The sequence below is a fragment of the Echeneis naucrates genome, chromosome 16 (assembly GCF_900963305.1).
Source record: "Echeneis naucrates chromosome 16, fEcheNa1.1, whole genome shotgun sequence".
Lineage (NCBI taxonomy): Eukaryota > Metazoa > Chordata > Actinopteri > Carangiformes > Echeneidae > Echeneis > Echeneis naucrates.
In genome coordinates, this window is record NC_042526.1 from 15449348 (window position 1) to 15474440 (window position 25093).

Here is a 25093-nt window from a genome sequence, read left to right on the forward strand (position 1 = left end):
TTGACCCAAGTGAAATTTGGGTCAACATTTCTGTACAGTGTCAGCCTATAGTGTGCTGAAACATGATAAACTGGCAGTAGCTTGTGTAACAATTTCAGAATAATGTGTAACATTAGATGTGTATAAAAAAAAATGATACATACATATATAGCTGAATCAAATTCAGCTAAAGTCTTGTCTTGTAAATGAGTACTTGAGCATTGCGATGATATATTGGGAGGAAAATGATGGAGCTTTAAGCTCCAATGATTTTGACATTGACGTTCCAACCGCTTGGTCTTTCTCAAGGCAAATTCAATACCAATACCATCTACAGCCTTCGAAGATTTTTGCATCCCACTCGTGGTGATAACCTGCTTCTCGTCGACAAGTAACAAGGACACTCCTGAGCTCATCAGAAGCAAGTGATAAGACTACATCAATATTTTATTTCTAACTAGGCTTTATGGCTAGTCGCGCCTTGAAACTTAAGCCCTTAACATGTGACAATTTTGTCTTCATTAAATTCAGCTAAACCCACACATACGACACATCAAAGTTACAGGGGACATGAATGACAACACATCCTACAAGGCTTTGTGGCCAGAAAACATAATAGGGAGTAATGACTGAATGTGCTGGTAGCACAGAGTGTGAAATGCTAATCTGGGCAATTCACAATAAGGAGACTCCAAAGTTTAAGTGCTGACACTAAGATAGATTGTTTTGGGCAATACACAGAATAGTTAGCGATGGTAAGAGCCACAACTAACAAACAGCAATAAAGAGAGCAAGAACATGTTGATGGTTGCACAAAGTTATATATGCAGTTATTTTTAAAAAGCCATTTTACATCCTCAAGTTTGGGACCATAACATTAGTAAAAACATTTAAGGAAGAGGGAAAAACCCATTTCTGCTGCATGTAGCAGGAAAGATGGACTCTATATCAAGTACTAAACACAGACTATGGGAAAATAATACCTCGTATCTTTTCTAATATTGTGCCCTGAAAAGTGCTGCTAAATTACCGGAAATGTTTTGGCATAATGAAACTGTTCACAGCTCCCTGTCGTTTGGCACAGTTCATTATTTATGAAATAAAATTGCAGTTTGGTTTTAATCAGTTCAGCGACTCTCACTGAATCGTACGACCGTAATGCATCCAGCTGTCAGCAACCTTTGGTCAGATTCCTTTACCATGGTGGCCACGTGCCAGGAAAGTATTTCATCACTTTCCTCGTTTAACTGAAATCCCTCTTCTCTTCACAGGATGAATGTCTATGGCAACGGTGTGGCCAAGCAGGTTGAAGTTGAAGTATTCAAGCTTGTACAAGTCCACCATTAAAAAGTGAAGTGATTGGTGAAATATTGCATGATGCAGCCCGTCACATCATGTGTCACTATCAGAGTCATCCGCACTGAGAATCATTTGAAGTCATAGTGAGCTGTCAGAGACTTACATGCATGACAGTTTGGATCTGGTTTGTGCGGCTGAGAAAACCAGACTGGACATCAGACTGAAGCAGCGATGCTGGCACTGCATTAGCGTCTGAATACATCATTAAAAACGAGCTTCCTTATGTAACACATCAGTCCTGCCTACATATTATACTGATGTCCAAAACACTGGCTATCGCGTTACACCTCAGTTACAGGTCAAGTGTCCGATTCCAACAGAGACTGTCTGCGGATGATGACACAGCCTGGTCCTCCTCTGACTGACTTCCCATCTCTTCCTCTCAACTAGTGAGCGACCAACTCCGAGGCTGTCTCTCACCCTTGAACCCCCCCCCTCCCACCGCCACCTTCCGCGTGCCATCCCGGCTCCTATGGCAACCCGACAGATCAGCCCCGTCGGTATTCACTTCATTGGAAAAAGGCGGGAGTGTGGTGGATGAGTGATGTCAGAGGTCTTTGGACTCCGGGTGCCACCTGCGTCCACACGTGTCTCCGCCGTATTTTTTGGGGGGGGGGGCGGAGATGATGCTTTGTCATCGAGTCTCTGAGCGGCAGCATCAGCACCATCAGCAGCATCATTCTCCCGCTCCGGCACGTCCGACGCTCAGCATGCTGCATCCCGATGCGCTCCCGTCTGCACGCTGTGGGCTCACCTGGCTCTCCAGCCGTCCCCCGCGCACCTTCTTCACATGACCGTCAGGGTTGAGGCGGCCACGTATTGTTGACGCATCTCAATGTTTGAGCCGGGGGGGGGGGGGGGAGAGAGACGCACGTCCCGAGTGTCAAATAAGATCTGACCCGTCCTGCGGATGCGCCGTCGCCGTTTTGCACCTCAAGTGTACGAGATTGATGATTTCTCCCTCCGTCTTCACGTCCTGTCCTTAAGAGCGCGTTTCCTCTCCTCCTCCCGCAGAAATGGAAAGATTTCAGTCTTCCATGCGCAAACGGCTCTACAGCTTGCCGCAAAACATTGGCCAAAAACCCTTCGTGATCGACGAAGGAGACGCCGGCGACAAGGACACTAAGAGGAAAAGTATCCGGCTCAAGCATTTGTCCTCTCCGTCTCCCCCCAGCAGCTGCGGGAGCATCGAGGAGGCCAGGAGCGAGGACTTGGAGAGGGGCGTCGGGGTGAAGACCAACTTGAACGGGGACTGTCGCCTGTTCAGGGGCAGCCTCTCTTCCATCGCCGGGCGGCATCCCGCCGGTTCGGACCCGGCGGAGCAGCGGCGCCTCATCCCCGAGGCTGACGACGGAGGCGGCGAGAGCTTCCCCGGTGAGCGCGGCCCCGGGGCCAGGCAGCGGGCGGCGGGCGGTCCGAGCGGCGCAGCCGGACAGGCGTCCGTGTTCGACCAGTCAAGTTTCATTAAGTTGGAGGGCGCCGAGCAGATCATACCTGAAGATGACCGGCTGTACCAGGCCGGCTTCATGCACCGGCAGTTCGGGGCGATGCTCCAGCCGGGTGTCAACAAGTTCTCCCTGCGGATGTTGGGGAGCGAGAGGGCCGTGGAGCATGAGAGGGAGCGAGTGAAGTCTGCCGGCTTCTGGATAATCCACCCCTACAGTGATTTTAGGTAATTTTATTTAAAAAAGAAAAAAAAAAAAAAATTGGCGAGGGTGTCTTGTGAGAAAAAAAAAGTGCTGCAGTGATCCTGTCAAATGAAGCTCGTTCGGCCTAAAATACCGGCTAGAAAAACCTAAATAACACATTGAATGCCATCCATTGTTCAAACTTGACACCACGGATTAGACACTCACTAATTCCCTATGAGTGATTTCCTTTGGTCACTGATGATATTATGATACTCACACCTGACACAATAATCAAGGGTGAGAGCTTGTGCATCCTAATCTGAATGTGCTCCAGTAATCCTTCCACACTTTGAATAGATAAATGGCTTCGTGTCTGACGATGACGGTTTTCTGAAGACTTAACTGCACAGGCCATTCTTACAGGGAATGTGCTGTACCAAGAAAAAGAGTTGACTGGCATACAAAATCCTCTTATATGCACAATGATAGCTACATTATATCATATGTGGGATGTAAGTCCCTCTTTTACTCTGCCCAGATAAGTGTGTGTGTGTGTGAGAATTTGGTTTCATCTACATAAGAATATGGTTACCTAACCTGCTCATTGTGTGGATAGTTTTCTCCGTCTCTGAATTAAATGCACCAAACTAAAACAACCTGTAATTCCCTAATTTGCTGGCCATGCTGCGCTCGGCATATATGCATGCACGTTCTACATCTCATCGCATGCTGCATATGAAACAGCATTTTGTTCATTTGTGCCATCAAGGGATTTTCATGACATTTAACCTTGAGGCTCACTGTCTTCATATTTTCACTGGCCAGTTGTACGCCGACGTGTGTCACTGCAGGTTTTTTTTTTTTTTTCCCACTCATCTGAATTACAATTTTTTTTTTATCATTTAGCGAGGGCAGTGGATTACAGAGAGTGCAGCAGGGGCTTGGAAATGGGGTAATCAAAACAGGGTAACATGACCATTCATGATATTAGAAGCACACATCAGTAGAGATTATTACAGCACAATTAGTCTAATGGAGCAGAGATGGTGTGGATGGGGGGGGGGGGGACAAGCCACATAACATTGACTACAGAGAGGCAGAGAGATTGAAATGAAAATGATGTTGTGAGGAATCAGGGCACCCAGCTGTTAACTCTGTGTAAGAGGTGTCATTGCTCCATGCATGGTTTGGGTCACACTTTGAGCAGTAGCGGGGTTTTTGGTGCCCCTTCAGGTGAGCACAGATCCCATTTTAAGCTGTAAAACAGCATCCAACATTACAGAATCATTTTTTTGTATCATCACCATTGCATGTTAATACTTTCACTTCCTGGAACCTGCACCAACCGTTGGCTGACATGCTGTGAATTCCCAGAACTTGCTGTTTACCTGCGCAGTGCAGGGTAACCTATGCATCTTCGTCTTTTTTTTTTTTTTTAAGTCAGTCGTTTACATCATAAAGGACTGCTGCACTTTATTAAAGCTTTCTGTGGCTAAACCACAAAAACACTGAACTGGCACACTGCGTAAATATGGTTAATATGATTGCTGGTGGGCCTGAGCCACAGTACAGGTGTGTGTTAAGCCACTGAGCCGCATGCAGGCTGTTGTGTTTCAGCTGCACTCTGGCAGCAAGAGATAAGTATCTCTAGTGCAAATGTGATCTCTTTTTCAGCTGTCCTGATTGATCTAAGCTCCTTTCACCATTTTAAGCCTTTTTGTGTTCACTTTGCTTGTAGCTCCTGTCTCTTTGTGCTCTCATGCACTTTAACGTAGTTGCACTCTGACCCAAATAGTGCAAGATTCAACTCTGGAGCTCTACTGGTCCATGGACCCAACAACTGTCTGCTTTAATTTTTTTTTTTTTTTTTTGATGGTAACTCCGGATTATACCAGCAAGTTATCTGTTCTATGTGGGCTGCGTGCACAGTCATCTGATGAGCGAACAGGATAGTCTGCAAGGGACAGCCGTAATGCACTGTCCCCTGCAGACCTTTGTTTATTTATTTTTTATTTTTTATTGGTCCAGCTGTTCCTGGGTTCTGCAGCACAGTGACGTGTGCAGAGCAGTAATGCTAACTGCTCAACATCTGGCTGATGGGAGCTGACTTCTGGAGATGACATGGATTCCCAGGAGATAACGGTGGATTTAGCCAGAGAGGGGAGGTGCAATTAAGACCAGTGTGTCACCACAGAGACAACGGGCAGATGAAGAGAGAAATGCAAATGCTTTGTTTGGCAGAGAACAACAGAAAGCTGATTAGAACAAATGGCCACCCTGCCCTCACTGGTTCCCTCTTTTTTTTATGTTCTCCAGTGAAGGTCGGCTCTAAGTCAGTGGGATAGGGCGAGCTTTGAGTTTGTAGGTTGTGATGAAGCCTGGTCACATTCAGGCCTTACCTGAAGCCTCATTTGAGCCCAGAAAATGTCACACTGTGCGGAACTCGGTTGAGTTTGCAGCAGTGTTCTAATAAAGTGGTTTGCTACATCATCATCATCGCAATGCACCTTTCCTGCGATCAGTCATGTCAAGTGATGAAGCCTGTCAGTGTTCTTTTGAAAACATAGCAGGGTGGTCACTGTGCAGGTTACTGCTTCACATGCTAAAGCACCCCTAGCCCTCACCCACTGCAGATTGTGCCCTAGGTGTTTTTGGCTCCTGTCGGATTGATCAGCGGTAAATTAGGTCTCTAAAATGGATCTGCCATGCAGTCACACACATGCTCAAGCTGGTAATGAGTGTCAACAAACACTTTCCGTTTCTTGGCTGGTCTATGTGTGGCTGAGCTGTACATATATGCGCTGCATGTTTCCTATGATGCTCGCCAGAGAAAATATTGCAAAGAACTAAACGCAGCCTCTCTGTTTGAGCACACTGGTGCTGGTACTTGAAGATTTAGTTAGTTATGAAAATCACTGTTTTGTCACAGATGAATATCAATAAGGCATTATTTCTCTTTGTCCCTGCGGCCAGAAGCCCAATATCCAAATGAATTAGCGAACCACTGTTGTTCCCATGAGCTGTTGCTCACATGTCTTTGTAAATGTTGAGGCCCGAGCTGATTGTTTGCATGGTTTCTGCTCATTTGAACAGAAATCCATAAGCTTTTGAATTTTAGTGTGAGACTGGAAGTTGCAGAGGGATTTATTTCTATTTGAAGTTTCTACACGTCCAAAATTGCTTTGAATATGCAGCACATTGACACAGTGTATATTACAAAAAAGCCGCTGAATATTTTTCTTTTTACTGTTTGACTTTAAGATAGCAGGCCAGACTAAACTTGGTATCTTTCCAACAACTGTCAGTTTAATTAGTGTTTAAATTACTTTTTAATCTGCAGATGTTTATTACAACGCTCATTATTATTTTTCTGATTATATTCATGCTACTTCTTTATCTGAAAAACACTCCAAAACCCAAAAATAATCAGTTTATGATCACATATGACAAAGAGGACCCCTTGAAATTTTTGGCATCATTCTTGAAAAATGCCTGAAACAATAAATGATCGAAGTAGCAGCTGATAGGAGGGTTAAAGGGATATTCCAGTTCAATAACAGTATAAAAAAATTGCTATCAACATTTGGAGATTTCTTTACTGCCAGCACAAAAATGTATAAGGTCTCCTGGACAGCAACAACACAACACGTCATGACAGCTCAGTTATTCTGGTATGTAGTGAATTTTGTATGATGACAGCTTCTGTCTTGAAGTGGCGTCGGCCTTCTGTTATCTAGAAATGTGGCTCACATGTGTCACTTTGTGCCTCAGGTTCTACTGGGATCTGACCATGCTGCTGCTGATGGTGGGAAACCTCATCATCATCCCCGTGGGCATCACCTTCTTCAAGGACGAGCACACGCCGCCTTGGATCGTCTTCAACGTGGTGTCAGACACCTTCTTCCTCATGGACCTGGTCCTCAACTTCCGCACTGGAATCGTCCGGGAGGACAACACAGAGATCATCCTGGACCCGCAGCAGATCAAAATCAAGTACCTGAAGAGTTGGTTTGTGGTGGACTTCATCTCTTCCATACCTGTGGACTACATCTTTCTCATCGTTGAGACGCGTATCGACTCAGACTTTTACAAGACGGCCCGCGCCCTGAGGATTGTCCGCTTCACCAAGATCCTCAGTCTGCTGCGGCTGCTGCGCCTCTCCAGGCTCATTCGCTACATACACCAGTGGGAAGAGGTAGATCCTGAGAGGATGTGCTTGAATCCTCATACAAGACTTCACACTAAAAGTCCACACCTGCCAAGTTGTTTGATGCTCGGAAAATAAAGCTATTAGCCATTGGTCATCAACGTAACTAATCAGAAACAATATCAGTGCTAATTATTTTAGTTCTTTTTTTAAAGAAAAAGAAGTGAGTGTTTTCAGTAATATGTATTGAGTGTCCTTGAGTTTTGATTTCCTGGTTGTATACAAAAAATGCAATATACCGCTCCTGTTGCTATCGAGCAAAAATCAAATCAAATCAAATTTATTTATATAGGGCTTCATTATAACAAAGTTAGATCTAGGCACTTTAAACATAGAACTGGCCTAGATCAAACTCTTTATGGAGTCGTTAAAGAGAAACAACATATCCCTCCAAGAGCAAGCACTTGGTGACCGTGGCAAGGAAAAGCTCTTTAAGAGGCAGAAACGTCGGGCAGAACCGGGCTCAGGGAGGGCAGACATCTGCCTCGACTGGTTGGGTTGAGAGAGGCAGAGACAGGGTTTGATCAATTACAGCGGCTCCTCCTATAAACATTCTCTCATGCAGGCAGATTTCTCATAATTTGTACAACTATTTGAATTATTTGCATGTTTGCTTTCTGTATCAAGGGAAGATATACTATTCTGTTTTTTATAAAAACAAATGTCTCCATTCTTTAAGAGTTAATTTGTTGGTTCTCCTCTGTGGCGCACGCACAATCAACTTACTTAATGATAGATATTTCCCTGCATTATCTTATTTTTATAATTCCAAGGGAGGCTGCATTCCCCACAGACCATTAATGTTGCTTGCAGATGGTTATGTAAGAGTGAAACAGCCTCTGGTGGTCTATAGAAGATTAAGAACACTGTGGTCTGGTATAGGGCTCCTACATTCATCAGCCCACACAGCACCTACTGTCTGGTTCAAATCCTCTGATTGCATGAGAGAGAACATTTTCTGGATTTATTTACAAAGAGATGTCTGTTCTGGCGGCTCGTTTGCATTAATGCTGACAATCTGTGCCTCAGGTTTTCCATATGACCTATGATTTGGCCAGTGCCATGGTGCGTATCATGAACCTGATTGGTATGATGCTGCTGCTGTGCCACTGGGATGGCTGTCTGCAGTTCCTGGTGCCCATGTTGCAGGACTTCCCTCCTGACTGCTGGGTCACCAGAAACAAGATGGTGGTAAGTGGATTATTTATAAATCAAATGGAATCCGAATGTGCTTTTCTTCAGTAGTTCCTCTGTATCTTTCTTGATAGTCTCGTCTGTGGTTTGTGGTGGGTGAGCTTGAGCAGATAAACGAAGCACACCACACTCCCACGCACCAATCAGGATTCAGCCACATATGAATCAAAAATGATTGGTTGGTTGGTTGTTCACTGTCAAGTAAAACTGATGAAATCACAGATGATGCAGATTTTCAGACTTCACCTATTTAACTAATTTAGTCACATTTATTTCATATTATAGAGGAATAAAAAAAATTGAACCCTTTTTAATTAACAATTTTTTTTGTTAACACTTTGAAGATTTGAAGGTAAATAAGGTAATATGGAAGATTGGAATGGAAGTTGTTGTTTTTTTGTTTTTTTTTTTTTTTTAAAGACCAAGTAATTTATTGTTCAACAGAAAATGTAATGCAATCTACAAATTAAAGAATAATAAAAATATTTCTTAATTGCAGCTAATCATTTTCAGCGATGCTCACATTCACTAACTTAAAGCTTTTATAATTAGTATGGAGCAAAAAACATACATAGCATACTGGCACCTGAACTAGACATACACTAACATACCAAAGACAGTAATGTAATAACAAGTCAGCGTGTATCTTATAAGGTGATGTTTTGTGACAGCCGCAGCTCGTGAAAAGGCTCGATCAAAGCAGCCAACCCTCGTTTCCTGCTGTTCTCCGTCTCAAACAGACGTGGTGTTGCTCAAAAACTTTAGCTATTGATAAACTCCTCCTCTTCCACTGCTCTTCTAGAATGACACGTGGGGTCAGCAGTACTCCTACGCCCTCTTCAAGGCCATGAGTCACATGCTCTGCATCGGGTACGGCCTGTACCCCCCGATTGGCATGGCTGACGTGTGGCTCACCATCCTCAGCATGATTGTGGGCGCCACTTGCTTTGCCATGTTTGTGGGGCATGCTACTGCACTCATTCAGTCCCTGGACTCCTCCAGGAGGCAATACCAGGAAAAGGTAGGTGGGCTTTCTCTGCAAAGATGATTCATTTTTTATCCTATTTATTTATAGCAACTTCTACTTTTCCTCAAGTCAAATTAGTTGTATAATTCAACTTTACACTTCTATTCCACTATATTTCAGACCAAACACTTATTTGTTGATTTAAATAATTAATAACTTTTTATATTACAGTTATGCATCATAAAATCTGATGCATTGCTTGGGGATTGAATGAGCGAACAGTATATAATGTTTTTTTACAAAGCCAATGATAAAATGCTCCTTATACATTAGTAATAAAATTCCAATGATGCAATTTTTCTGTATAATTATATAATCGGCTTAATTTTCACAAAATTAAAGTATCAGAACAAGAGTTTTCCTTCAAATGTGTTTTCCCAATGTTTGATTGCTACTCTTAGCAAATATTTCCTCCATGACTGATGGAAATATGCAGTGAAAATGGTGATGTTGATAAGATGTGTAGCAGAGGAAAAGCATTATATCCAGTGCTGATGTGAAGATTGAATACAACTTTTTGTTTTTTTTGTTAACTGTTTTTACCCAAACCTGTGAGGGTGACTAGAACCAGTGGAGGGAGAGCTGGGAACGTCAGACGTTGCAGCCACCATTTTCCATTTTTATCATTTTATCATTCTACAGCAGGATGTGCTATATGTAGGCTGGGCAAGCTCTGACCATTTCTGGTATGTTGCTGGTAGAGTACAGCGCTGAAGGACACGGTAGTTAATGTTATTAGCTGGAACCTGCAGAGCACAACTGTATTTGTCAGATGGGGCAGAGGCACAACATTGCACTGTGGGCAGGTTTCACAGATGGCCTGACAGTTGACTGTTAACATAATGAGACACATTATAGTCCGCCTCTGAGCCAACACATCAATCAGGTTAATATATCCATTTTGACGTGACTTTGCATTTTGTCTTGGACTCTAATTAAGTCACGTTACATTTTCAAGTGCACACATCTCTGTGGTGACTAGCCACTTCTTATCAGTCTTATCGTTTTGATAACTGGATGCATGTTGTTGTCACAGTATAAACAAGTGGAGCAGTACATGTCCTTCCACAAGCTCCCAGCCGACATGCGTCAGAGGATCCACGACTACTACGAACACCGTTATCAGGGCAAGATGTTTGATGAGGAGAGCATCCTGGAGGAGCTGAATGAGCCACTCCGAGAGGTCAGATTTCACCCATGCTGTTGTTGTTTTTCTAATGTTGCTGTTGAAGATGCTTCGTCATGTTTTCATCAATGTCTGTCGCAACTAAAAGACAAAATGGTAGCACTTCACTTTATGTAGCATATATAAGCAATAAGTAATCAAGTAATAATCAAAGGACACTGTAATGCAGTTATAATCAGGTATAAGTGTGTACTTATCACAGTTATGTGATCTAATATCCTCTCTAACTGTGCACTATAATGTTAATTGTCATGTAATCTGATTAGTAATGACTGGAGACTATATGAGGACAGGCATCCTCATTAACAGAGCACTAAGCTGTTAACCACCCTGCTTTTATTGTGATTGAAACACTGTAACGCTGACATTTCTGCTGCGTTGGCTGAAATCTAAAACACCTTTTTTTTTGTGTGTGTGTGTTGCGTGTCCTGCAGGAGATCATTAATTTTAACTGTCGCAAACTGGTGGCCTCCATGCCTCTGTTTGCCAACGCCGATCCAAACTTTGTCACCTCCATGCTGACCAAACTGCGCTTTGAGGTCTTCCAGCCAGGCGACTACATCATCAGAGAGGGAACTATTGGCAAGAAGATGTACTTCATCCAGCATGGCGTCGTCAGTGTCCTCACCAAGAGCAGCAAAGACACCAAGCTGTCTGATGGCTCTTATTTTGGAGGTAACATCTGCACACAACCCTGCTGTGTATACTGTGCGCCGACATATTCAGCATTTGGCAGTGTGCTACTCTAAATGTATGTGAAGGGGCGGTGATAGCGCAATTTGTTTTGAATTATTTTGCCCGGGCACTCAGCAGATTAACTTTGCAGACTATTATAGCAGGGAAAATATGTCCACATCATCTCCTAAAAAGGGCTTGGGACTAAGAGGAGCAAAGCCTTGTGATCTTTGATTCCATCTGTAGTGTTTTCCGCAGTGTTAACGTCATATGTAAGTCTTAAATCCAGAACTTTCTGTTTCCTGCTAACCATGTTACATCGACCCAACTGTCAAACCAACAAACCATCTGACACCAGATTTAACCAAACACAAAACCTTATATGTTTTAGCTGAAATCTGCTGAGCGCTGCTAATGACACAGCTGTGAAAATAAAGACAGAAAAGTTTGTTTTGTCTAAATCGCACACATGGCAAATAAATGTCAGAAATCCCGTGTTGTCACGTGCGATAGATTAAATTGATAAACAGGACAGAGGAGAGAGAGATAGAGAGTGTTGGAGTTTGCATATGTATTTGTGTCCACATCCTCAATATGTCTGTCCTGAAAAATATCTACATTTTTTTTTTTGCGGGGCGCATTATTTTATTTTTCTGCGCGAGCATGACAGATGAGGTCAGGACAAACTGTAAGCTGCAGGAATTGCATTAAGTGCTCCATCTGTGGGCTTCAGAGACGCCAGTCATTTCATATTTTATCACTTCATGCTAAAAATACTTTTTTTTCCCTTTCCATTTATGAATTTGTCTAAAAAATTGGGAACTTTGTTCAATATGTCACACAGCTTGTATTAAACCATTAAAGACCAATTTTATAAATATAGTTCCCTGACTTGCACTCAGCAGAAAGTCTTTTCTCGAAATGATCCAAATGTCATTCTTTTCCTCCCTGCAGAGATCTGCCTGTTGACACGAGGCAGGAGGACAGCCAGCGTGCGAGCAGATAACTACTGTCGTCTGTACTCTCTGTCAGTCGACAACTTCAACGAGGTGCTGGAGGAATATCCCATGATGAGGAGAGCCTTTGAGACTGTGGCCCTCGACCGGCTGGACAGAATTGGTGTGTCCTTTTCCAGGAGATAAATCCTTTTGCAGTTGAACAATATCATTCTTTTTCACTTGCAGTGGTGGGATATATAAATATATAAATACAATTTATCAATTTTACAATTTATCAGTTAAATGTACTGAAGTTTTTTTTTTTAGTTTTTTTTTTTTTACAAACTTTTTACAAGATTTTTAATGGTTTAGGTGTAGTTCATTTTAATGCAGACAGTCAAAGAGGGTTGGAAAGAAGAGGTCTTTTGTAAATACTGTTAGGCTTTGAATGGAATGAAATATTTCGCCTTTAAATGTTCATATAAATAAATCTGATTGTGTTAGTGAGCAAAACGTCTCCCACAGACACATGGAAACCATCCTCTTCCAGGCAATGCTTACAAAGCGGCACAGCCCAAATGTTGGGCAACACTGCTTTAGTCTCTAGGTTGTAGTGTGGTGGAGATAGTGGATTTTATCACCCACAATTATTATGGAGCTGAAATGAAAAGTAGCATAAAAGGAAAATAATCAAGTAGAGATAGTACCGCAAAATATGAAAGCGTGCTTACTTATACCTTAATTTTTCTTTTTTCTTTTTTTCAATTATACCATTTATATTTCTCAGCGCATCACTGGTAACACATTAACACATGTATGCTTATGGAGTAGTTAGTTGGTTACTGATAGAGAGGCTGTATAGTTTTCTCGACAGTGTTGTTGAATATAGAAACAAACAGCACTGTCATTTGTTTGAAATGTGTTTATTTGGCCTTATTTTTCATTTCTTTACAGGCAAGAGGAACTCAGTTCTTCAGAATAAAGTCCAGCATCACCAAAGTTCTGGCACATTGAACCTCCAAGAGAACGAGATCATCCAAAGAATAGTGCAACATGACCGTGACATGGCCCATTGCACGCACCTGATCCAGACCAGCACGGCACAGGGACTAATCCCTCCTGCTCCCCCTTCACCCACCCCGGTCATCTGGGCTCCGCTGGTTCAGGCCCCACTGCAGGCTGCTGCAGCCACCACCCCTCTGGCTCTGGCTCTAGCCCACCACTCCCATCTTCCTCCCATCCTCTTCCACCATCCTCTGGCCCCCGGCTCTGCTTCTCTGAAGGACCCCGTCAGCCATCCAAAGCGAGTCACTGTCGGAGGGAATACGTCCAGCAGCTGTGGTTCAGGGCCTGGTTCTCCCGCCAGCCCCATTAAATTCCGCTCTGGGGTCGAGACCCCAACACTGGCATCCCTCAGGACACAGCATCTCCCCACTGGGCCTATGTCACCTACACTGACTTCTCAGCCCGTCTTTACCAGTAGCCTGCAACCTCTCGCCCCTCTGCCTACATATCAGCCTCCACCCCATCCTGCCCATTCTGGCATAGCCTCAGTCTTCCCCATCAGCCAGGCCACTGTTTCCTACACCTGCTCTGCTCAACTCCAACCCCAGCCCTTCCACGGTGCTATGACCACCCCACCTCACCCTATAGGTTTACTCCAGCAGGGGGTACCAGGGAGGCTAGCAGGGAGATTCCCAGCCCCCTCTGCCTCAACCATAGGCCCTCTGATCTCCAGTTCAGTGGGCCCCATACTAAGCCACCTGCAGCAAACCACTCACACTACCCTGCAGCAGATGGACTCCATTCATGACAGAGCAGGAAGGACATCAAGAGGTTTGAGCCTCCCACCTTTCCCCTTCATCACCAGCACCCAGTCCTCCAGTGGATTTATGCAGCCAGTTTCTGCAGTCAGAGTTGGAGCTGCTGCCTCTCTGGCCCAGCACAGCCTGACAGGCCTCCAGTCTATGTTCCTTCCCCAGGTTCTCCCGGAGCACTCGGCCCTTGCCTCCCTGGCCCAGTACGGCTCCGCAGAGGCCTCGCCCTGCTACACGCCTCCAGTCCAGAGTCCCAGCATACAAAGCCCTGCGAGGGGACGGACAGTTTACCACAGTGAGCTCCCCACCACCATGGGCTCTCATAGCCCTCTAATCCCTCAGGCCTCATGCCCTGCCAGCCTGGCCTCTACCTTCAGAGAGAGGGCGGGGTCCTCAGTGGATCTCTTTTCCCAGGAAATAAAGACTATCTCAGGCTCTCACAGCTCTATACACCAGGGAGCGCCTTTGGCCATGGGCAGCCCTTCAGGGGCAGTTGGAGGGCAATCCGGCCCTTTCTCCTCCTCCATGGCTGTGAGTAAACCCTACAGTCGCATCCCAGGTCAAGTCACCCCTGTCAGTCGGACACATTCAGGGCCTGAACCTCAGAACCAGTCCACTGGCGTTCACTCTCCCCATGCTAGATCTCCCTCTAAGATGTTAGAGACCGAAAACAAACAGGCCAAACTTCCCTCCAACTTGTGAGGTTCACACACACCCTCCTTTAATGTCTGAACAAAGAGGAGATCCTCTCCATACTGGCGTTGGTTTAACTACTACTATGACAAATTTTGAAGAAGGAGGGTGTGTTATTCAAATCACATTAAAGATCAGTTGCTTGATTTTTAATCAGATCAAATGGGTCATGGACAACAATGGACAATGATGATTTTTTTTCTAAAGGATACTGATTTCTTTTAATATAGGAATTTGAATATAGAAATACTTAAATGAAGAAATTATACACGATACATATATGAGATATATATGATATATAAGATATATCATGTATATGATATATATTTATATATATATATCTCACCTCATGAAAATATCAATTGTTCTGTGTATTATATTATAGCCACTCTCTTGTGATTTGTTATTGTTTAAAACCCCATCGTCCTGGCAATTTTGTTTAACCTTATAGTGATAATCATTTAGTTGGAGGTTTGTCCACAACTGTATCCATTTATGATTGAAACCAAAAATGATTCTCCTTTTTTGTGTCATGGGAGTGAGGATACCACTGAAGAGGTGTGAGGAGGGACAGAGGAGGACGGACAGCACTTTGCTCATTTCAGAGATCAACTCACGTAAAGGTTTGATGGTGGCATGTCTTCCAAGTTAGCGTTTTAGCAATATTGCACACCCAAATGGGTCACACAGATCAAATCGCATTCAAAAACGCTGAAGTAATGAATGTAATGTAATGTTTGTGTGTCTGAGTGAGAGGAGTGGGATTCATTTTGAATGTGTTGAAATGAAGGAGATGGTAGTTATGTTTGTTTGGTTCTTGGTTTTTTGTTTTTTGTTTTTTTTTTTGGAAGAGGGGGTGTGGTGTGTTTGGAGAAATTGCACGTGTTTGCGCTTTGTTCCTCCGCTCTGTTTTCCGGCATGTGGCACTGACTCCAGCCCATTTCAGTCTGACTATAATTTCGGTACAGAGCATACACCTGAGCCAAGGTTTGTGTGCCACTAGCATTGTATGCAATAATCTCTGGTGGTATTTTTCATAAGTATAAAAGGTACTGTGACTTCATGAGTGAGATCCTGTTTTTAGTGAAAACAGATTAACATAAGGGAATTAAATATAACAAAAAGCAATTGAGGATACTCTAACGTCCTGAAACCAGCGATGCACTAAGATTGATCTGAATGTTTCTTGCACCAGTCAAAGGGCTAAAAGCAGTTACTTGGGCAAATGGTTAATAAGAAACCCTGACGGGTCATATTGCTGCATATTTACCTCTTTCATTGTACATTATTTGATTGTAAAATTTGACATCTGTTGTTGAACAATTGCTGCTTTGTGATGCTATGCTGAATCAATAAGACGTGTATCACTGACTGCTTTTTTTTAAAACCAGACTCTTTAATCCTTCTACTTGCTGATGAATTCATGTGTTTTGATGACGCTTCTTTCTCTGGACTGCGGCCGATGATGAACTGTCAGCAGGCCAAACCATCAGAGGACCCTGTCCCGTGGCCTCAGCTGCACTGCATGCGCCCAAGGGAGGAGAGATACTATCCACCATTAACCAATCACTGTTGTTGGGTTCGATCAGTCCCTCATCGCTATTCTCCTCCAGCGCTGCATCACCACACCACCTGCCATGGGAGTCCAGGTTTCTTCGAGTGTGCTCAACGCAAACGTGTACGTAAGAAAGGAAGTCATTCAGCTATTTATATATATATTTCTTATTTTGCTGCCTTTTGGCCACAACTTCTGATGACTCCATCACCCATGTATGTTAGGCATATTTTATTTTAGCTACTGATTCAATGCAATAAAATGACATAAGGTCAATGATGCTTATCCTAGCTGTTGGTTTCTTTTCAAGGGAAGCATTAAAGTAAATCTATTAAAACTGGCGAAGTTTCAGACTTAGGTTATGAATTAAGAAGTGTTATGCTTTTTGCCAACATTTAAAAAAAGCCACATTCCTTAGCTGCCAGTACAAAGAAAATTGTCTGCCTTGCTCATGGAGTGAAAACTGCTGGTTGAGAGAGTAAATATAGACATTGAGATCAGTACTACAGCAAAGTTTGATGAGGACGAGACACCAAAAGCAGACAAAATTAGATTATCTGTCATCCAGGGCAAAGAGACCCGATGTCCCCTGGCCTCTATCTCCGCCAGATGATTTGCTTTGAAGATTGTGTTATCATTATTAAACAGCCTTATGTGTGTTATCCATTGAGGTGAATCAGGTTTTCAACCCAACTTATTATTTCTCCAGGCATTGCACATCAGCAGTGCTGAAGGATTAAGCATGGAGTTTTCTTGATCATGGTGGCGCAAAGTTTTTAGTATTAAATCATGAAAGAAATGAAGATATGTTGAAATGCACTGAAAATTAAATAAGGCAGTAATAATGCAAACGTATCCAATAAAAAGGTGAATTACAATGTGTTTAGATATATTACAAATATTTTATTGTATACAGTTTTACTGTAAAGTTTGTTTGTAACATATTTTCCAATGTGAAATAAAATCTGAATTCTGGAAAAAGGTTTGGATAGGCCACCTCCGTTGAACACTGAAATACTCATTAGGCATTGTATGTAAAGATAATTATAAACTAAATCATAGAATCAAAATGAAAAATCCATTTTGAAATGGAAACTGACTAAAAAAATGAAATCTGGTACATAGGAAAAGAACGAAAATGATAAACTGAATTTAAAATATGGATTCGTTCCCAATGAGACATTTACAGTTTGTCATTTTTTTTCTTCACAAAACTGTATTTTAGAAGTTCTTTTCAAATGTTTGGTATTCAACATACTGAAATACATTTTACTTAAGTGATGGAATTAGGTTTCTGAGAAAAAAATCCATCAAATTAAGTAAAAGGTATGAATTTGAAGCCATACTTAGGTAAATAAAACAAAAGTAATATCGGCAAAAGGTACATGAAGTATTAAAACTACTAGCATGTGGGTCAGAAATATCATGCTTTGGAAATCCAAGGATGACGTTTAAATATCACGTAGCTCATTTTAGAGTGATGTATACTTTTTTAAGATTATTATGCTTTTGTAGAAAATGTTAGTCATTTCTGCCTCCAAAAAAAAAAAAAAAAAAAACAGTACTCAAGCCGAGTGTGGTGGAAAAAATGCAATGGGTTACTCTCCACCACTGGACAGTAAATACAACAAGGCCAAAAACACAGTTGAGCCAAGAATTCCTTTTAATAGATGGATACCAGACCACAAAGACACACTGTAACATCTGTCAGATCTGCATGAAGCACAGGAGTGGACGTATACAGCTCCACTTTTCAGGCTCCCTGGGCAACAGCATACCCAAATACTTAGGAAATGACAATCAGTACAATAAGTGGACAGAGGAGTTCCCACTAAAAGGGTTTGAGCTCAGTCTCTAGCAGGATTTAGACAATGAATTACAAATGTGAGTGAAAGGAATCATGGAGTTACTCTGGGAACGACACCATCAAAGGTCTCTTGAAAGTGTGGCCTGTGTGTGACTTTGATTTAGTTACAGAAACCAGCAGACAAGAAGAGTCCAACACAGGAGAGACAGAGGCAGGCTATAGGCGAGGGGGCGGGAATGGGGGGGGGGGGTTGATTCCAAATGTCCTTGGATGATTTTCAAGGCACCAGCACGACTCTCACCGTGTTGGTGTAACCAGAGCCGGGACGCCAGCCGGTCACAACAAGGCCCACATCACCAGACTTGAAGAATTTATGGTGTTTGCCTAAAGACAGCGACACACAGAGCCGACGGAGGGACATGAACAAAATGCTCTTTATGCCCATAAAACTGACAACAAAACACAAAAAAACACTCACCAACTTCCAGGGCAAAGTTTACGCGCAGGTCGACATCCTCAGCCCAGACGTCATTGGCAGGCTTGGTGTAGAGCACAGGGAAGACGCCTCGGTATAGGTGAGCCTGGCGAGCGGCCTGGCCACTGCGGGTCACGGCAATGATGGGGGCGCGGGGCCTGTACCTTGAGATCAAGTGAGCAGACCTGAAAACACAGAAGTGAGTAGTCGTGAGGAAACAGTTGCTCATTTACACAGTTACGAACTGATGCTATCTTTCATCTGAGCCACGTCCTGTTAGCATCCTCCCGATGGAGGTTCGTTCTCCTTTGAGCTTTTAGCAGTCGAATGTTGCAGTGTGCGCCAGCTGGTCACTATTCACCTGTTCACCAGAGCTTTAGCTGCCTAAAATCTGCATAAGAAGAGTGCTGACAATGACTCACAGTGAGCTACCGGACGCTATAAAGCTCTTTAGAATTACAGAGCTCTTCGGTCAGGATAAGGAGTGGTCATGTGATCCACTGTTATATTGATCAGAACTGCTTGGATTACGCCATTGCCATTATGAAATCCACTCAACTGACAGCGGTATATGTTCTGTATCAGGTGCTGTAAGGATGAACTCCCAAATGGAGAGGGATGAATAAGCAGTTAAAATTAACTTGTAAAATGTCAGGGTTCAGATATCAAAAGGTCACAAGCAGAGCACAGATTGTGAGTGCAGTAAAAGCTGGCACACTTCACAGGAGCCGTGGGCTTGTGGTACGAAAGAAGCGGAGGCGATAAAGAAATATCCAAACGCACCAGCTTCTTTGTTCGCAGATGGTGCCAGGAAGGCTATTATGACTCAGAGCTATACAGGAGGTGGATTTCTTTCATTCTCACCTGCCAGTCTTGGTGAGAACGATGATGGCGCTGGCACAGCACTTGAAGGAAGCCTCCACTGCACCGATGGCGATAGTTTCTGTGGGGTCACGGGTCAGATGGCTGATGCGGCGCAGCTCCTCAAACATCTGCCTGTGGAACATGGCGGCCTCCGCCTCACGGGCGATCTGATTACAAAAATATAGTGTGAGGCTGCGGTCACAGTAAGATTAACTCCAGGAGACAGTTTGTATTGCGTATAAGAAGTAGTTGCTTTCTTTAGTGCAAAGGTTGTCGTACCTTAAAACACACTGAGCCATGGAGCTTAGCAACAGCGGCAGCCATGATGTCCAGGGACTGTTGCTGTGCACTGCAGAGCCTCAGACACATGCTAACTGAGCAATACAATTAGTCCATTAATGCAAAATGCAACAGACTGGAAGAAATGTTATTTGGTAGCAGATGGATGGTGGGGGTGTGCGTGCAACAGGGATACACAAAGCAAGTTGAGCAAATACTAGACAATCTGTCAGTGAAATCCAAAGTAATGCCACTGATGTGTTCTTTCTCACACCACAAAACATACTTCATACTGCTGCAAGTCTCTCCCTGTCTAAAAGTTAGTTTTATCAGTGCGACAGTTACTTATGAGCCTTGCCGTGCTGAGTTCCCAACATGCTTTGCTCTCAAGACTCAAGATGTTACTTTCCCAGCTTACATGAATGTAGCACATGCTATAGTTACAGGTTAGGATGCTTTTAGATTGATAATGCAGGTGTCTGCACACTTTTTCTAATATCAGTGATTATAGGTGCGAGTTTTTGCAGCACTAAAACAGTCCATCAACATCACTATGACGATCAATTCCTTTCGGCGTGCACCCAAACAGTGGATATAAAATAGCACTTAGGGAATGGTGCCAGATGGTGTGGCACCCTTTCCTGGCTCTCACCAGGTGCTGTGTGCGCACAGGCCTCCAGGGGGTAGTCTCCCTTGGCGGTCTCACCACTCAGCATGATGCAGTCGTTGCCATCCAGCACGGCGTTTGCAACATCACTGGCCTCAGCGCGAGTAGGGCGAGGTTTCTTAGTCATGCTCTCCAGCATCTGTGGAAGAAAGCATTCGTCCATGTCCTCTATTTCCCGTGCACGCTCTTTGATGCAGCAATATTGTGTTGCAGACCTGCGTGGCACAGATAATGGGCTTGCCGATCCTGTTGCACCTGCCAGTCATCATCTTCTGGGCGAGGAAGACCTTCTCTGTTGGGATTTCGATTCCCAGGTCTCCACGGGCAACCATGATGCCGTCACTGGCCTCCAGGATCTCATCGAACCTACCGGACAAAAACACGTTGTCTAAAGACTCCGAGCGGTGCGGATTCAACCATGGTCAGTGATCCTCCACCCACCTCCGCACGCCCTCATGGTTCTCCAGTTTGCTGATGATCTTGATGTCCTTGCCTTTTTCACCCAGCACCTTCCTGACAGCATGGACGTCAGCAGCCTTACGGATGAAGGAGGCGAAGACCATGTCAACGCCCTGCTCCACTCCAAACTGCAGGTCCTGAATGTCCTTCTCAGACACAGCAGGCAGATCAACGGCGGCTCCGGGCAGGTTGACACCTTTCTTGCTGCCCAGCATACCGCCATTCTCAATCTCGCACATCAGGAAGTCGTTGCCTTGGGACACACAAAATGAAAGTGCATTTCCACAGGCAGGCAGAGGATAATGATATAGCTGGGAGAGATCAAATCGGCGATAATTTCTGTGCTTACCAATTTCCTTGACCCTGAGGGAAATCAGACCATCATCAACGTAGACGTGGCTTCCAGTCTGGACAACTTTGGTGATGTTCTTGTAGTCAAGCCACAGAACCTTCTCATCGCATTTCTCCTTGAACTGGTCGTCAAGTGTGAGCTTGATGGTTTCACCCTTCTTCAGCTCAACCTCAGCGGTGCCACTCTAAACAAGATAAGGAGAGAGTTTATCAATTCTCAGGCTGAGCATCTCCGCAGGAAACCTTTACGTGATTGCGTAATGAATCGTGTGAAGGTAAATCTCCCTCGGAGCTTTGGTAATTCGGCAAAACTCACGCCCTTGATGAGTCCAGTCCTGATTTCTGGTCCCTTGGTGTCCAGAGCGATGGCCACTGGTCTGTACTCGACAGATCCTGGAACGAAGCTCTCAGTTGCCGTGCGGACATTCTTGATGGTCTCGGCATGGTACTACATGATGAGAGATAATTGATAATAACCCCTGACTGCTACAATGCATTTCTGATGGTTTTGTTTTAGTTTTAAATTCTTAAAAAGCGAATCAAGTTTAACATAACGACAGCTGTCACACAGACAGGCGACACAGTGCTGGTTACATAACTACATATAGTCAGTCTTGATTGACAACTGCAACACATTTCCAGGACATGACATTGCTCTGTGTCTTTGCATATAAATAGCTGCACACAGATTATGAGGTATTACTTTGCCGTTACAACAGGATGTTTAACAAACTAAACTACATTTTCTGCTTGTTACAAACAAAGACATGTTCAGCTGTTACCAGTCTAACCTGAACATGACTGTCTTCACTTAATAATAAAGGCCTCACTGTGGCCTTTACATGCCTTGTAGTTGTACGGTTGGTGCAAGCCTGACTCTCAGAGAGGGCCTATATATAGCTGAGCTGACAACTGACACACCATGAGTCAAATTTATTTTGTCCATCAGCCCTTGTACCTCGAATACCCACTTTATTGTGATTTTTTTTTTTTGTTTTTTTTTTAGTGGTGTTGTTATTAGCTATCTTATTGTTTTTTTGTTGCATTAAACCTGGCTAAGATGCAGAAATCTTTTTTTTTTTTTTTTTTTTTAAATCAGTAGTGCTGAGCCCTCGCACCACTGGACATACAACCCATTATGAGAGTTGAATTACACAGGGAACAAATCACTGTGTCCAACCTTTAGAGCTCCAAATATCAACCACAGGTGTTCCCACTACCACTGGTGAGGGATCTGATGGCTAGTCCGCTCAGGTGACAGTGAAAAAGGTAAAGAGGCATGACTTTTAAAGGCGAGGGGTCAGTAGTATAAGGTCGGCAAAAGGCTAGGCCGGAATAGACTTGGCTTTCCAAATCACAAGCTACAACTTAGAGCCAGCTCTAAGGGGCAAGAGACAGCTCACAGATCGTATTACCGCCTCCGCCAGTTACCAGGCCATGAGAGTATGTCGCACTGCCGCAGCTCTAAAGGGTAAGTCCACACTGAATCACTCATAGAGGGCAAAGATACTGCTGCTGCACTGCTCTGTCTGGGTTAACATTATGGGATATGCCCAAATCAGTGGTGCCACGACAGGCGTGCCTGTGACATCTGATGATAAACTATCTGGATATGCAAAGAACAAATTAAAGGCAGGATGTTCACTCACTTCATGTGTGCCATGAGAGAAGTTCATTCTTGCAATGTTCATCCCAGTCTTGATCATTTCCTTGCTCATCTCCACGGATCTGGTGGCAGGTCCTGCATCAAGGCAAGGGAATGAGTGAAACATTTCAGTTTCAAACCTCAGTACTTTGTAATAAACCAGCAGGTTTTAGGGAAACTCTCTGACCAATTGTGCAGACGATGCCGGTGTTGCGAGACACAGCAGGTTCGGAGTCGATGTTCAGCAGACACATGTGCTCAATGAAGGTGTCGGCCATGGCAGCAGGCATCTGCTGGCCGAGCAGGACAGAAGAGCCTGAATCCTTTGGTTTCGACATGACTGGATCTCTGTCGGCAGGAAAAATCCTGAACAGACGTAAAAGAAAACAAAAAACCAAGGAAAAATGAAAATTGATTAGGAGCTAATGCCTCTACTGGGGACACTTAATAATTTAAAAATGTAAAAATGTAAAAATTTAAAAATAATTTATACAGAAGATGTTTTTATGGGTGACAGACCCAGTGAATAATTTTCACCATTTTAAACCAAGAAAGTGTAATAGAATTTGAGCATTTGAGCAACAAATGACCAGAATCTAGTCATTACTTCAAAGGAAAGGCAAACACTTGAGATGAATTTCTCCTTGTATCAGTGTTAAAACCAGCAGGTAAAATTCTCTGTGTGGGCTGTAACTGTACAACTTGTGCAAAATACAACAACAGTGTGCGTTTCTGACCCAACTCTCACAATTTCACATAAACTGGAGTTCATGAAAGACAGAGGAGATGGTGACCCAACAAAAGCTAAAGCGCATTCATACACAGAGAATAACCACATGCTACAATTTCCAGGAGAAAACTGAAAAGCAATAGATATGAACAGTACGTCGAAATAGACAAGGCAAAGTTAATCACGTGCATGATAAGTCTGTTGTCAATGGGTCTGTGTCTGTGTGTGTGCATGTGCGAGCTTGGACGCCATTCTTGCCTTCAGCATTCACCTAAAATAACACAGTCAGCTGAGAGTATTTATGGATGTGGAAACATCACCAGAAAAAAAAAAAAAAAAAAAAAAAAAAAAAACTTTTGAATGATTTGACAGTCCACTGTAGTAAAACGGTTAATGAGACACATTAGTCCATTCACATGAAGCACTGACTGCTGACTAAAAAGTGAACCAATGTGTCGAATATTACTCGTCTTAAATGCTTTCTTCAATGTTGTCACCCATTTATTGGATAAGAAGGAAAGGTTTGCCGAAGTCACACAGTTTGATTAAAACAGAATATTCCTGCCTGGCAGACAAATCTATCATTGCAGCAGCAGAAGTGGATACACATACACATATTGACTGTGCTAAGGGAGAAAGAGCTCAGTGTGAAGGTTATACACAATATACAGCCACTTTATTCCAGCCCAGTGTGCTTGAATAAGTTCTGAGTTTCCACATCAAAAAAGCCACTGCAGAGACAGGATACTTAAAATTTCAATATACTCAGATTAAATGTATTATTATTTGAGTGATAAGTTAGATTTCAACACTACGTTGATCAGTTACAGTGAATGTTGGATCTGCCGTTACTCACCTACTGGGTGAACTTTGCAGGTGCCAAAGCGTCACTGGAGCGACTGCAGGGACTGGTTTTATCTCCCCCCCACCTGCCGGAACTACTTTCTTGTGTGAGTCAACCCCCCCTGCCAGTGTCACAGGAAATAGGGCCTCACAGGCTATATTTATGTGTACAGATAAATATAGCCTGTCGATTTTAACGTAACCTCATCAGTTAAAATTAGATTCAATAATAATGCACACGGCTAGCGAGAGAGGACACAGTTGCTGGTGCACATGTTGTCCCCCTAACAAAACTCTCTGCTGCTCCTAAAACCTGATCAGGATCCGGGTAGGATCCAGGGAGCCAAGCCAGGGAGCACTGAAAAATTCCAAACTGCCCCTGAACAACACACAGCAGGGAAAAATGCCATTCATAGTCAGTAATCCGGACCGTCCCCTCTTTGGGATATTACAACATTAGATGTTTTACGGTTATTTGATTTCATTCCTTGAAAATGACTTGTTTATTTATTTAGTTTTGTCCGACTCTTTCCTTTGACTCTAAACACACTCTCTTCAGCTTAGTATCTAGTCAAAAGGTTTGATATTTTTCTGTTGTGAGAACGCTGCGAACAGAAACACATTTTATTTGTTTCTGTCTTTTGCACTTTACATTCTCACTTTAGTTCATACCATACATTTAGGTTGCTTATGAGCTCAGCCAGGATGTACT

General features: G+C 43.4%; 2 protein-coding genes across 2 annotated transcripts; one reads left to right on the forward strand and one right to left on the reverse strand.

Annotated features, from left to right (window-relative positions):
• The first annotated feature begins 2354 nt into the window (after positions 1 to 2354).
• Positions 2355 to 14715, forward strand: LOC115056691 (potassium/sodium hyperpolarization-activated cyclic nucleotide-gated channel 3-like). Its single transcript, XM_029523348.1, has 8 exons — positions 2355 to 3010; positions 6741 to 7164; positions 8206 to 8367; positions 9173 to 9391; positions 10434 to 10580; positions 11018 to 11258; positions 12213 to 12377; positions 13151 to 14715. Exons 1-8 carry the CDS (start codon positions 2355 to 2357, stop codon positions 14713 to 14715), a joined length of 3579 nt encoding a protein of 1192 aa, XP_029379208.1.
• A 3191-nt stretch (positions 14716 to 17906) lies between these two features.
• LOC115056058 (pyruvate kinase PKM-like) lies at positions 17907 to 24487 on the reverse strand. Its single transcript, XM_029522307.1, is given in 12 exon segments — positions 17907 to 18452; positions 18547 to 18728; positions 19408 to 19574; positions 20339 to 20356; positions 20358 to 20492; positions 20569 to 20719; positions 20795 to 21065; positions 21162 to 21348; positions 21480 to 21611; positions 22813 to 22904; positions 22996 to 23174; positions 24395 to 24487. Coding segments are annotated over 11 exon segments (1593 nt in total). The 5' UTR covers positions 23147 to 23174; positions 24395 to 24487; the 3' UTR covers positions 17907 to 18345.
• Between the last annotated feature and the right edge of the window lie 606 nt (positions 24488 to 25093).

Excerpts from the sequence above, each read along its gene's own strand:
- LOC115056691 (XM_029523348.1), top strand. The coding sequence starts at position 2,355 with ATGGAAAGATTTCAGTCTTCCATGCGCAAACGGCTCTACAGCTTGCCG. Across the intron at positions 7,165-8,205 it reads ACATACACCAGTGGGAAGAG|GTTTTCCATATGACCTATGA; the intron begins GTAGATCCTGAG and ends TCTGTGCCTCAG. Across the intron at positions 11,259-12,212 it reads TGATGGCTCTTATTTTGGAG|AGATCTGCCTGTTGACACGA; the intron begins GTAACATCTGCA and ends TCCTCCCTGCAG.